The sequence below is a fragment of the Phyllosticta citriasiana genome (genome assembly GCF_038021145.1).
Source record: "Phyllosticta citriasiana strain CBS 120426 chromosome Unknown IWZ02scaffold_8, whole genome shotgun sequence".
Taxonomy (NCBI): Eukaryota; Fungi; Ascomycota; class Dothideomycetes; order Botryosphaeriales; family Phyllostictaceae; genus Phyllosticta; species Phyllosticta citriasiana.
In genome coordinates this window covers 1248739-1259854 of record NW_027117285.1, presented here as the reverse complement: position 1 = coordinate 1259854, position 11116 = coordinate 1248739, and the positions used below count along the sequence as shown (strand labels likewise).

The following is an 11116-nucleotide window of genomic DNA, read 5'->3' as shown; positions in this document are numbered from 1 at the left end:
CTAAGTAGATAGCCTTTAGGTAAAAGCCTATATATTAGCTACTTAACGATTTATAATAATTATAGGCTTTTTTCTAAGAAATAGTAGCTAAACTAGAGAAGAGTATTTAGTAGAGTAAAGAGAAACTATCTTAATACTACTAGGAGTATAATAATTAAGATAGGAAATAATAGCTATCTAGGTTTATTACTAACTATATAATTATTCTAGTTTCTATAGTATAGGTATTATTAGATAGATAGTAGTAAAGAAATTAATAGCTAGAGATATATAGTATAGTAATATATATAGGTCTTTATTATAGAAATAAACTACCTATATATACTAAGAATTTTAGTAAAGATAATAGAAGTATAGATAGAATAGAGATTAGTATTCTATAACGTAAAAGGCTTTAGCTTTAGCAGCTTAGGCACGCTTAGTCAGGCAAGGATGCTTCCCGTTGTCTACAGGCCTCCGGCTCGACGCAAGGTCAATCCATGGGGATTGCGACAGCCGCCCTTTGCTTCCTCTCTCCTCCCTCTCCCAACTCTTCCTCCTGATGACTTTCTATCTTGCTTCGTCAGAGTTGCGTCTACGCGACAACTCCTTCGATCCTCGCCAACACTAGCTCCTGCATCCCTAAACTCGACTCTGACCTCCGCCCATGCTCCCTTACGACCATGACTGCGACGACTGTGTCCCGGACTACTTGCGCCGCTCAATGTCGACCATCGTCTTTTCCTGCTTGCCGTTCCTGGCCACCTTCATAGCTGTCGCCGTCGCTGTTCAGCACCGCATCTTCCCTCTGCTTTCCCGCACCCCACATTCCAAGCTTCAACATGAACCGTTGGGCTCGCCAACCTCTCAGGTCGCCTTCCGAGATCCGCTGCGGAAGAAGTGGACGAAACTCGCTCTGTCATATGTCCCAAGACTCGCCGGCCTTGTTTTCTCCTCCAACATCGCCCTGAGCGCTGTGCTCGTGGAACTCCTTCTCTGCGAAATTTCGGGATCTGTCAACCCTGTCGCTCGTGGTGTTGCCCTGCGGGTGACGCTCTCGCTGCTGCTGCTCCTCCTTATTGTCATCACGCCTGCTTTGGAAATCCATTCCGTCATATCCGCCGGAGGATGGAAGTTCGCCGACTCGGCCAAGAGCAAGATACGCGTCGCTTGGCTTCTTGAAGGCATTGGCTTGGCTCTTTGGCTCTTGTGCTTTTGGGGCGTTGGGGAACTGTTGCTGGGAAACTATGTTCACGAAAAGAGCTCCAGGGACATACACAGTTTCAGCGAAGGCTGTCTTGAACGCATCGGTGTGATTGGCGTCAGTTTAATGGCTAGTCTGGCTGGCTTTGCCGCCATATCATCGCTCTGGCAAAACTTTGGTATCAAGACCCGGACGGTATGGCCAACTGAGCCTTTAACAAAGGCTTGCACGCTCAATGCAACAGAGCAAAGGGCTGATTTGCAATCTAGGTCTCCGAAGCAGACATTGCTCGCAAACACGCCGGGCTCGAAGCGACCCACGACATGCTCCAGGCGAAGCAGAATCGTTTGCGCTCAGTCCAACGCAGGATCTCCGAAAATCCACCAGAAGGCTTCATGTCCCGAATGATTGGATCGATCCGGAGCAACGCCGAGCAGCAAGAGCGCCATGGCCTCGAACTTGAAGTTTCTGGATTGCGGACCATGGCTGCTTCATTGTCGAGCTCCCTGTTAGCTTTACAGAATCGCAGACAAGCTCAGCTGCGCTCAAAAACACCGCTTGGCCGCCTATTGAATTGCTTTTCTTATGGCTTCTCCATCTACTGTCTCTACCGCATCGGCGCCACGATGTTGACGACTTTTCATCGATTTTCATCTCCGACCACCACCTTTTCAAACAGCGATCCTGTCAACAACATCCTCGCTCTGCTCGCCAAGCATTGGGATCCTTCCTTGGACCGCGCGGCCTGGTCTCGGCAGATTTCCTTCCTTCTCTCTGGTGTCATGCTCCTCGCTTCATTCAACAGCGTTGTGCAGACCTTTTTGATCTTCACTCGCCTCACTCCCACGCTTCTGCAGCATGCGCAGTCCAACATTGCGCTCATCATCTCCCAAATCAGTGCGACGTACGTGATCAGCTCGGCACTTTTGCTGAGGAGCAACTTGCCACCAGAGTACCGTGGTGTCATCAGCGAGGCGCTTGGAGCCCCACTTGAACCACACTTTGTCGAAAAGTGGTTCGAAGGCTGGTTTTTGGCTGCAGTAATAATATCGTCAATGGTGATTTGGCTTGGTAGAAAAGTTGGCGTGGGAGAGTGGGGAGAAGACGATGATTTTGTCGAGGCAGATGTGGAAATGGGAAAGATGAATTGAATGATCATGTGGTTTAATCTTGGCCCTTGAACATGGCTGGCAAGGGCAAAGATTTATGAGTGGGCGTTTATTTGGCGTTGAGTTGTGGCTTTTTAGACTTAGATCGCCGGGTGATAGTAGTGCTGCTGTTCCTACAGGCTTTAGGAGTAGATGTTGTAAAACCACTGCAGCTGACGACAGCTTGTATCTAATCGCAAGAGAAATCTTGATTTATGAGTCGATGCAGCAGATCACCAGTGCATCACCAGCACAAAATCACCCAGACAGAACTTGAGCACAGGAACCTTCTGGGATAACCCACTCCCCACGATGTAATCTAGGCTCGATTGGCTGCAAATTGCAGTCCGTGATGTGCACAGAGGGACGTGGCCTCAGTCGTAATCGAATGGCATCGCGTCATGAGTTTCTTCAAGATTCGTGAGAGCTGCTCGGCAGCTTGATTCAGTGGGGTGATACAAAATCCAGAAAGTGCAATTCAGGGATAGCAATTCGGACATTGTCCGACTTTGATTTAATCTATTGAAGTCTTGGGGCTTTTGGGCGGACTAGACTCCTCAGACGTCAGGTCCTTCTCTGCATTGGCCTCCTTTTCTTCCTCCGCTTGCTCGTCTTCATCGTGCGGTGACTCGTCCACCGGCAACGTGCTCTCCGAACCAGCAGGGGGGCTCATTGATTGAATCATACGAACGCCTCCTTCATCATCGCCATCGTCGTCGCTGACCTCACTGTCGACCGGTGTGTCTAGATTGCGGAGTTCCGGGCTTTTCAGAACGGGCCCAATATCTCTCGTGTCATCAGGAGAATTCTCGCCGCTCAACAGCCCGCTGTTGATACTGTCCGGGGTCTTCGGTGGTAAGTCTTCATCTGGAGGCGGCACGAAGCCGACGGCTTTTGCCACTGCTGCCGCTTCGTCCTCGTTGCCCGCCTGCTGGATCTCATCCAGCATGAGACTATGCCTGTGGTCTGTGTCGAGGAGGTGCCCGCCTGCTGTACCGCTCTTGTCGAGCAGATCTCGGTAGCCCGTCCTCGAGGGATCTTGGAGGCGCTTGCGTTTCGTCTTGGCTCTCTTGCTTGTCGGACGGACAACAATCACAGGGACAGGTGAGTGTTGCAGACAGTACTTTGACACGGATCCGGGCAGGAGACCTTGAAAACCACCTAGACTCCGACCCCGAGTACCCACAATCAATATTGCAGGCTCGTGGAGATTGATCTGTCTCGAAGTCAGATAGGCACGTGGACATGACAATACAAGCAACGTACCATCTCATCAATGACCTTGTTGACCTTGCCAACGGAGAATTCGAGGACTAAGTTGATTGCCTTGTTTTCGGTGTTTTTGCCTTGAATTCGTTCCATCAACTTCTCCGCTTCTTCGCGGTATTTTCCATGATCGACACTGCTCTCGCCAGCAACCTTGTCATCTTTTTCAACAACCCTTAGGCACACAATCTCGTCGCCATCATCCACCAGCTCGTCGATGAGCCACTCAAGAGCATATTCCGAGTAGTCATTTGAGTCGAGACCGCAAAGGAAGGTGCGAGATCGCTTAGTGTATTCGTAGTCCTTGTGCTTTCGGATTAGAGTGAAGGAGTTTTCCTCGATGAAATCGGCAGGCCTGTCGAAAGTGTCGAACGAGACGCGTGGCTGGAAAACACTGCCAAACTTGTCAGCCTTTGAACGCTGCCTCGCAATCATGGTAGGAATTGAGGCTTTGTGCCATGCCGCCGTATTGAAACGGCTCCAGGTCCTTCGCAATACTGACGCCCTTATGTTCCAACAAGTATGTTTGATAGCGTTACTTACGGTGGCGGAGGAGGCGACGAAAGGCGACGTCCCGGCTTCACCTTGGGACTACCGCTTCGTTTGGGCAGTCCATTGTTTGCCAGAAACTGTATCAATGGTCGACGGATATCATGTGCTTCTTGAGCTTTAACAGCTTCTAGCGCCGGGGTAGGTTTTGCGCTTTGTGGCGCAGGAGGGGCTGCATGATCGACTGGAGATGATGGCGACGGCGATCTGTCGTCTGGCTGGCCTGGCGTAGGATGCGGCATGTCGACGGCTGGAGTCGCAAAGGGACGATCGAGCGCTTGCAAGTAGCGTGAAGCTCGGCGGCTCGTGGTTCTATGGGATGGAGAATCCGGAGCGCAAGAGAGGGCAGCCTGGCGTATATGGAACCAGCGGAACTTGAGAATCGGTCGCACGCGCTCGTCCTAGTCTGGTCAAGATCGAGCGGGAGCGGGAGAGCGAGCAATCGGCGGGTAGGGGGCGGTAATGCGAAGGTCGTCGAACGAGGGCTTTGCAGCAGCTAACAGATGGTTGGAGTGCGGAGTAGGGTTGTTAGAGGAGTTGCCCAGAGCACGAGAAGCAGGAGTGGAGGGCTTGGCTGATGTGATGCAACTGAACCAACCGAACAACGGGTTCGGTTCCGTTCGCCGGCGGGCGCGGGGCTACACTACAGCCGTCGACAGCTACACGTTTGACCCCCGTCGCATCTGCGCCCAAAAAGACCAGCAGCCGTTCGTCAGGTCAGGTAGTCAGTCACCACAGCATGCCAAGTCTGCCCAAACACGATCGATCACTGAGAGAGCCTTCCATGTCAATCCAATCAACCGCGTACTCTGCTTATACCCTCTTCTACTCTATTTGTACCCTCTAAGTCTTCCAGTTCACAGCACAAAGCAAAGCTGTCGACAAGACTTGCCCCGCAGCCCCGCACACTTGTTATGCCTCGAGCGTCTTGAGCTCGCCCTCCTTGACCATGCCAGCCGAGATCAAGCGTTTCACCTCCTCGGTGTAGATTTGCTGGATCTCCTGAGCATCCTTCTTTCCGTTCAGCTTGGCGACCATGGCGGCCAAACCCTCGTTGTCCAGCTTGGTGATGAGCACATCCGTCTCGTTGAGCACCGTGTCAATCTGGGACGCGGGGGCATCCCCGCCGGCGTGGAAGTAGTTGGCGTCCTTGACAGCGCTTCTAATGACGCGCTTGTTCTTCTTCGCAGCATTCTTTGCAGCCTCCTTGGCCTTCTTGCCCGCCTCTCTCTCCGCCTTGGCCGCGGCCTCCTTCTCGGCCTGCTGGCGAGCTTCGTCTTCCTTCTTCTTCTGCGCTTCTTCAGCCTGGCGCTTGGCCTCAGCCTCACGCTCGAAACGCTTCTTGTTCCTCTGTGCATGCTCTTGTTGGCGGAACTTCTTGATGCGCTCGTCCGTGGCCAGGCAGTCGTCGACTAGCTTCCGGAGGCGCGCAGTGTCCTCGGTCTTCTTCTTCTTGCGAGCGTTGAGGTTCTTCTTTTCGATATGACGCTTCTGGTCACGACTTTCCGTGTCATCGGGCACGTCTTCGTCCTGGTATTCAAACGACCTCCAGCTGTCGAAGTTGTACCAGAAGTTGTAAAAGGTTTCCACGTGCTCCTTGCTGCTATTCTCGTCGCCCAGTTGAGGAACGGGTTGGACCTTGGAGAAGCGTCCTTCGGACTCGAAGACTCTGCCCCATAGCTTGTAGAAGTTGCCTTTTTGAGCTTCCTTCTTTGTAGGCGGCTCAACGTCGGCACCCTCGTCGACCGAGTCGAACTGGCGACGCTTGACGGGATCGAGCAGGACCTCGGTGGCTTTTTGGATGCACTTGAAGAAGTTGTCGTCTTGGGCCTGGCCAGCAGCAGCCTTCTTGTCGGGGTGGTGGCGGAGGACCTTCTTGCGGTGGGCACGTTTTATCTGGTCCTCGGTGGCCCTCCAACGATACTTGGTAAGACCAAGAACAGCGTAGTGGTCTTGGTTCTGGGTTGAAGTCAGAGAAACGCCAAGTTTGCTTGACTGAATAAATACTCACCTTCCAGTCCTTGGCATCGCGCTGGAACATGACCGGGTCTTCAGGCTCAGAAATATAGCCATCATCCTCTTCCTCTACCTTGGTAGCGGCCTTCTCAGCCTGGATGCGGTCATCCTCGGAAAAGGTACGCTTGTGACGCTTTCTGCGAGCGTGGGCAAGGAAGTGAGGGCCGACGGGCTCAACATTGCGCTGGGTGGGAGAAGCAAGGGTGCCAATGGCCTTGAAGTCCTTGTCGGCAGCCCAGCCTGCGGGTAGGATGGGGAGCGGGAGGTTGATTTGAACAGACGCCATGACGAACAGCCGTGTCTGGAGATTTGATGGTTGAGTGGGCTGGACGGGAACAATGTCAGATTTTCTGCCAGTGCTTGGTGCTGACCGCCAAAGACGGACCGATAGCGGGCCCGGGCCCGAGCGCCAAGACGGGGCCGAGGGAGATGGGACTGCTGGGATCTACGTCGTCAGGTGGAATGGCGCTCCTCGAGTTCCAACACCCGCGCCTGCGCGACTCTTCCCCCCTCGACCTCAACGGAATGTGCCCATTTTTGGCCCTTGGTCTCTCCTTGTAGACTTTTCTCCCTGGCATTGTAGGGTCATCATGTTCCAGGTGCGCTTTCTATTCTTCTGTCAACCTCTCCTACGCTCCCCGCTTTGTGTCCACTTATTGCGCGTCATGCTAACTGTCACCCAGCGTCTGAAAGGCGCCATAGACTCTCGCATCGCCGAGGAACAAGCGCGCCAACGCCAGGTCGCGGAGCAGTCCAGATCTCAGACTCCAGGGCGATCAAACTCCGTTCGCCGCTCCAATTCTCGTGCGCTCTCGCCCGGCCGGCGTCCTGCCCGTCCTCGCACTCCCGACCTTGGAGACAAACCGAACGCCAAAGGTCCGGACCCCGCTGAGTTCGACCCGGAGTTTGTCGTTGGCGAGGATGAGATGAGCCGGAGCACGACTCCAAAACCCGCCGATGACAAGGACGAGACTGCCCAGGCAGCAGCTCCCACAGAAAATGGAAACGTTTCCAAGGGAGAACAGGAGAGCTCCGACTCTAGACAGGATGTCGGCGGTTCTGCAGCCTCTGCCGAGCTGCCAATGGAGACTCGCATGCGATTACGAAAGCTGGAAAAGTTGGAGCCCAAGTATTCCGGTATGGCTTCCTAGAACTATCTTATTGTTGGTAGAGAGCTGACCTGGGCAGAATTACTACGCTCTTACAGGATCGCACACGCCCGAGTAACAGCAATCGAGCCTTTTGAAGCTGCGTTGAGAGAACACACCCCTCTGACGTCCGTCAACGACCCTGGCGCACTCGTAGAATATCTGGATCAAATAAAACTCAAGGGCGACATGGTGATGGAGGAACTGAAAAGACTATCTGCGGAACGCGACTCTCTCAAACAGAACTTGGACGATGCAGAGAAACGCGCAGCGCAGGCGCAAGAAGAGATCGCCACATTCCGGTCTGGAAACACTTCAGTACCCGCAGAACAAGCCGCCGGGAAAGTCGACGCGGATTCCAAGACCAAAGACATCCATGAGCACAAAGACAGCAAGGATGCCCCGGAGGAAACCGAAGAGTTCTTTTCGTACGACAGCGAGCTCCCTCGTGTTCAAAAAGTGCTCCACGAAAAGGAAGACCAGGTTGCCGCCCTTGAGATCGAGAATCAAGCATTGAAAAAGGAACTTTCTTCGGCGAAAGAGTCGGCTGAGCAGCTTGTTCAGAATCTAGAGACTTCAACTCGAGACATGCAATCTCTTCGGGACAAAAAAGAACGTTTTGAGAAAGACTCCGCTGAACAGGCCAGGTCACTCGAAAATCAAGTTGAAGAGTTGACAACAAAGCTGGAGCAAGCCCAGAAGCAGCTAGAAGAGGCCGAAAAGGCTCGAAAAACCCAAGAAACCTCCAATTCTGATTTCACGTCTCGAATTGAGGCTGCCAACAAAGAGCTTGAGGAATTGCGAAAGACTTCCTCTGTGCGCTTAGAGGATGACAATGAAAGCAGACGTTTGAAAGGACAGGTGGACGAACTTGAGTGCGAACTTGCTGACCTACGCAAGTCGCAATCCGAAGCTAAAGCCCGAACCGAGACTTTGAATAACCTCGTTGAGACGCTGAAACTGCAGCTCAAGCAGGTCGAGAACGAGAATGCCCGACTTTCAAAAGCTCCTGACAATAAGAACTCGTCTTCAAAGACGGAAGAGGTGCCAACTGCAAGCGATAAAGCACCTGCAGCTACCGCGGCCAGTGCGGGATCAGCGAAAAAGAAGAACAACAAAAAGAAAAAGAAGGGAGGCAAAGGCGGCGCCGGTGGCGGTGCAGCCACGAGCCAGATGCCAGAGAGATCTGGCACACCGGCACCATCTGAAACAACCCTCGTAGCTGCTCCTGACGGGACGGCCGAAGTAGGGGAAGATCTGGAGACAGCTCTCCGGGCAACATTGGAAGAAACGCAAAAGAGCTTGACAGAGAGGGAGGAGGAGGTTGTGCGGCTGTCCAGCAAACTCAAAGATCAAGAGGCGCTTCAGGAGGAACTGGATGAGTTAAGGCATGAACTTGTCGAAGTTGGCCAGGGTCACGTTGAAGCAAAAGAGAAGCTGAAGGAGCTGCAGGCTGAAAAGTCATCTCTAAAAGAGACGGTTGAGAAGCTGGAAAGGGGGATTGCGGAACTCAAAACAACCCATGTCTCAAACATGTCATCAGAAAAGGAGCGGCAGGCACTGGCAGAGAATTTTGAGAAGTTGAAGACCAAAGCCGATTCACTGGAGACCGACCTTAGCGCAGCGCAGCACTTGGCGGCCCAAAGATTCAAGGATCTTTCAGACTTGAGGGAAGTTTTGCAAAAGGCGCAGCCGGAGCTCAACTCGTTGCGCAAGGAAGTGGCCGACCTGAGGTCTACGAAGGAAGAGCTTGGAAACAAGGCCAGCGAAGTACGCAAGCTTGAAGCAAGAGAGCGGGAACTGCGATCTGAAATTGCGACGTACAAGTCGGAGATTTCGGCCAGGGACAGTGAAGTCAGAACCCTGTCAGAGAAGTTGAAGCAGGAGCAAAGCAAGAACATGGCACTGGACCAGACGTGCAGCAAAGCGCAGAGGGATCTGGAAAGGACTGAAGGCGAGCGCGCTGAAGCTGTCGAGGCAAGAGACAGGCAAGCTAGGGACTTGTCCAAGATGCGAGAGGAGTTGAAGACTTCACAAGCAAACGCCAAGGACCTAGAGCACCAGTTGGAGAAGCTCAATGGCGAAGTTTCAACCTTGCGTGAAGAAATTCAGCTGAAGAGCGCGCAGTACGCAAGCGCGCAGAGCCTGATGAACAGCATGCAAGATCAAACACAGGAGATAGGCACACAGATGAAAGAGGTGCGTGAAAGGTGTGAGAGCCTCGAGGAGGAACTGGCAGATGCGCACAGGCTCCTCAGCGAACGCAGTCGCGAGGGAGAGACGATGAGGCGGCTCCTGGCCGACGTGGAGAGCCGAGCTGAGGCGCGGGTCAAGGAGATGCGGGAGCGCATGGACGTAGCCATTGAGGAGAGGGATCGAGCAGAGGATCAAGCAAACACGATTGGGCGCCGGCGCGCGAGAGAGCTGGAAGACGCCAGGCAGAAGTTGCGAGATGCCGAAAAGTCACTGAGCCGGACACAAGAGGAGAAGGAGGATTTGGCAAGGCACGAACGGGAAGTGAGGAAGCAAAAGGAGGAGCTGGAACGAAAGGCTGCGCATGCCGGAGAAGAGGTTGCCGAAGTCAGGTCGGCTATGAACCAGCTGCGTGATGCGCTCGACGAGGGTGAGAGGCAGACGAGGGAGTTGGAGAGGGAAAAGATGGAGCTGCGGCGATCACTGGAAGAAGCGCAGACGCGGTTGGAGAAGTTGCAAAAGTCAAGCAAGGTAAGAGAATTCCCAAAGTGGTTTGCGATTAGGGTCAACTAATACGGAGCAGTCTCTTGCCGAAGAGCTTCGCGGCGCGCAAGCTAAGGCGAAGTCGCCAACGCAGTCGGGAGAGCAGTCATCGCGGTCGTCAGTCGAGTCGGCGGCGCGTGGAAGGGTGGCATCACCAATCATAGCCAAAGGAAGATCACCGTCGATTGCAACAGAGTCGGGCATGGACGTGGTATATCTGAAGAATGTGCTGCTGCAGTTCCTGGAGCAAAAGGACAAGAAGCACCAGATGCAACTGGTGCCGGTGCTGGGGATGCTGCTCAACTTTGACCGCAAGGACGAGCAGAAGTGGATGTCAGTGATTACAGCCAGGTAGGTAGGTAGGTAGGTAGGTAGGTAGGTAGGTGATGATGCAAAAGTTCTTGAAACAGACGGGGGGGAGGGAGGACGTGTCGCCGCGGGTCTTGGCCATGGACCGGGCAGGGCAGCGTGTGGGGGTGACGGGAGGTGATGCCCTGGGTGCTGATGTCATGGCGCGCGAGCCCTCAATCCAATCTGATGTACCTCCATATGTGCTATGTAACCTGCTGTGACCTGGCCTGGATGCTTGTCAACCTGTCTTGAACCGCTTGTACCTTTTGATTCGCAGCATCTCGTCTTGGTTGTCGCTCAATTGCCCGTCGTCCCGCCTCTCGTCTTCCTTGTGCCCGTACCGCTCGCTGCTCTGGCCGCCACCTCGCCCACGACCACGACACCTCCTACTCCACCACCACCACCTCCTCCTCCTCGACCGCATTGTCAGTCTGTTGTCGCTGTCAGTTCCCTGCACCTTTTGTGATAGCCGTGGCGCTACCGCTGCGGACCGTTAGCTTCACTTGTCCTTGGTTGTCGTCGTCGTTCGTGCCTGCGCACACGCCGACCCTCGCCCGCACTCCGATCACCCACTCGCCAATCATCAACAGGCACAGGCCTGACACTGACAGCCACTACCACCCAAGGCCCTCTCCGCCAACAATCCCACTCCAAGGCGCCGCATCCATCACCACCTCCTCCTCTCCCGCCGCCGCCGCCGCCGCCGCCGCCACCGCCGA

General features: G+C 53.9%; 4 protein-coding genes across 4 annotated transcripts; 2 read left to right on the top strand and 2 right to left on the bottom strand.

The window, feature by feature from the left end:
• The first annotated feature begins 428 nt into the window (after positions 1–428).
• On the top strand, positions 429–2584 carry IWZ02DRAFT_482834 (Abscisic acid G-protein coupled receptor-domain-containing protein). Its single transcript, XM_066769152.1, has 2 exons — positions 429–1378; positions 1453–2584. Exons 1-2 carry the CDS (start codon positions 647–649, stop codon positions 2332–2334), a joined length of 1614 nt encoding a protein of 537 aa, XP_066621844.1. The 5' UTR covers positions 429–646; the 3' UTR covers positions 2335–2584.
• On the bottom strand, positions 2585–4692 carry IWZ02DRAFT_454705 (uncharacterized protein). The gene is made up of 3 exons (XM_066767741.1): positions 4141–4692; positions 3598–3991; positions 2585–3547 (listed from the first exon to the last, which is right to left on the bottom strand). The coding sequence occupies exons 1-3, from the start codon at positions 4386–4388 to the stop codon at positions 2846–2848; spliced, it is 1344 nt and encodes a 447-aa protein (XP_066621843.1). The 5' UTR covers positions 4389–4692; the 3' UTR covers positions 2585–2845.
• A 62-nt stretch (positions 4693–4754) lies between these two features.
• IWZ02DRAFT_500266 (ribosome associated DnaJ chaperone Zuotin) lies at positions 4755–6481 on the bottom strand. Its single transcript, XM_066770254.1, has 2 exons — positions 6158–6481; positions 4755–6105 (listed from the first exon to the last, which is right to left on the bottom strand). Exons 1-2 carry the CDS (start codon positions 6446–6448, stop codon positions 5059–5061), a joined length of 1338 nt encoding a protein of 445 aa, XP_066621842.1. The 5' UTR covers positions 6449–6481; the 3' UTR covers positions 4755–5058.
• A 114-nt stretch (positions 6482–6595) lies between these two features.
• IWZ02DRAFT_298754 (uncharacterized protein) lies at positions 6596–10176 on the top strand. The gene is made up of 5 exons (XM_066763897.1): positions 6596–6761; positions 6846–7299; positions 7351–9058; positions 9880–10034; positions 10087–10176. The coding sequence occupies exons 1-4, from the start codon at positions 6753–6755 to the stop codon at positions 9917–9919; spliced, it is 2211 nt and encodes a 736-aa protein (XP_066621841.1). The 5' UTR covers positions 6596–6752; the 3' UTR covers positions 9920–10034; positions 10087–10176.
• The last annotated feature ends 940 nt before the right edge of the window (positions 10177–11116 follow it).

Bases quoted from the DNA above. Each gene is read 5' to 3' on its own strand.
- IWZ02DRAFT_298754 (XM_066763897.1), top strand. The intron at 7,300-7,350 runs GTATGGCTTCCT...TGACCTGGGCAG, and splicing joins GTTGGAGCCCAAGTATTCCG to AATTACTACGCTCTTACAGG. The intron at 9,059-9,879 runs GCTTGGAAACAA...ATGCCGGAGAAG, and splicing joins CTGAGGTCTACGAAGGAAGA to AGGTTGCCGAAGTCAGGTCG.
- IWZ02DRAFT_482834 (XM_066769152.1), top strand. From the start codon at position 647: ATGCTCCCTTACGACCATGACTGCGACGACTGTGTCCCGGACTACTTG. The intron at 1,379-1,452 runs GTATGGCCAACT...TTTGCAATCTAG, and splicing joins TTGGTATCAAGACCCGGACG to GTCTCCGAAGCAGACATTGC.
- IWZ02DRAFT_454705 (XM_066767741.1), bottom strand. From the start codon at position 4,388: ATGCCGCATCCTACGCCAGGCCAGCCAGACGACAGATCGCCGTCGCCA. The intron at 3,992-4,140 runs GTAAGTAACGCT...CAAGTTTGGCAG, and splicing joins TCGTCGCCTCCTCCGCCACC to TGTTTTCCAGCCACGCGTCT. The intron at 3,548-3,597 runs GTACGTTGCTTG...ACTTCGAGACAG, and splicing joins ACAAGGTCATTGATGAGATG to ATCAATCTCCACGAGCCTGC.
- IWZ02DRAFT_500266 (XM_066770254.1), bottom strand. From the start codon at position 6,448: ATGGCGTCTGTTCAAATCAACCTCCCGCTCCCCATCCTACCCGCAGGC. The intron at 6,106-6,157 runs GTGAGTATTTAT...ACTTCAACCCAG, and splicing joins GCGATGCCAAGGACTGGAAG to AACCAAGACCACTACGCTGT.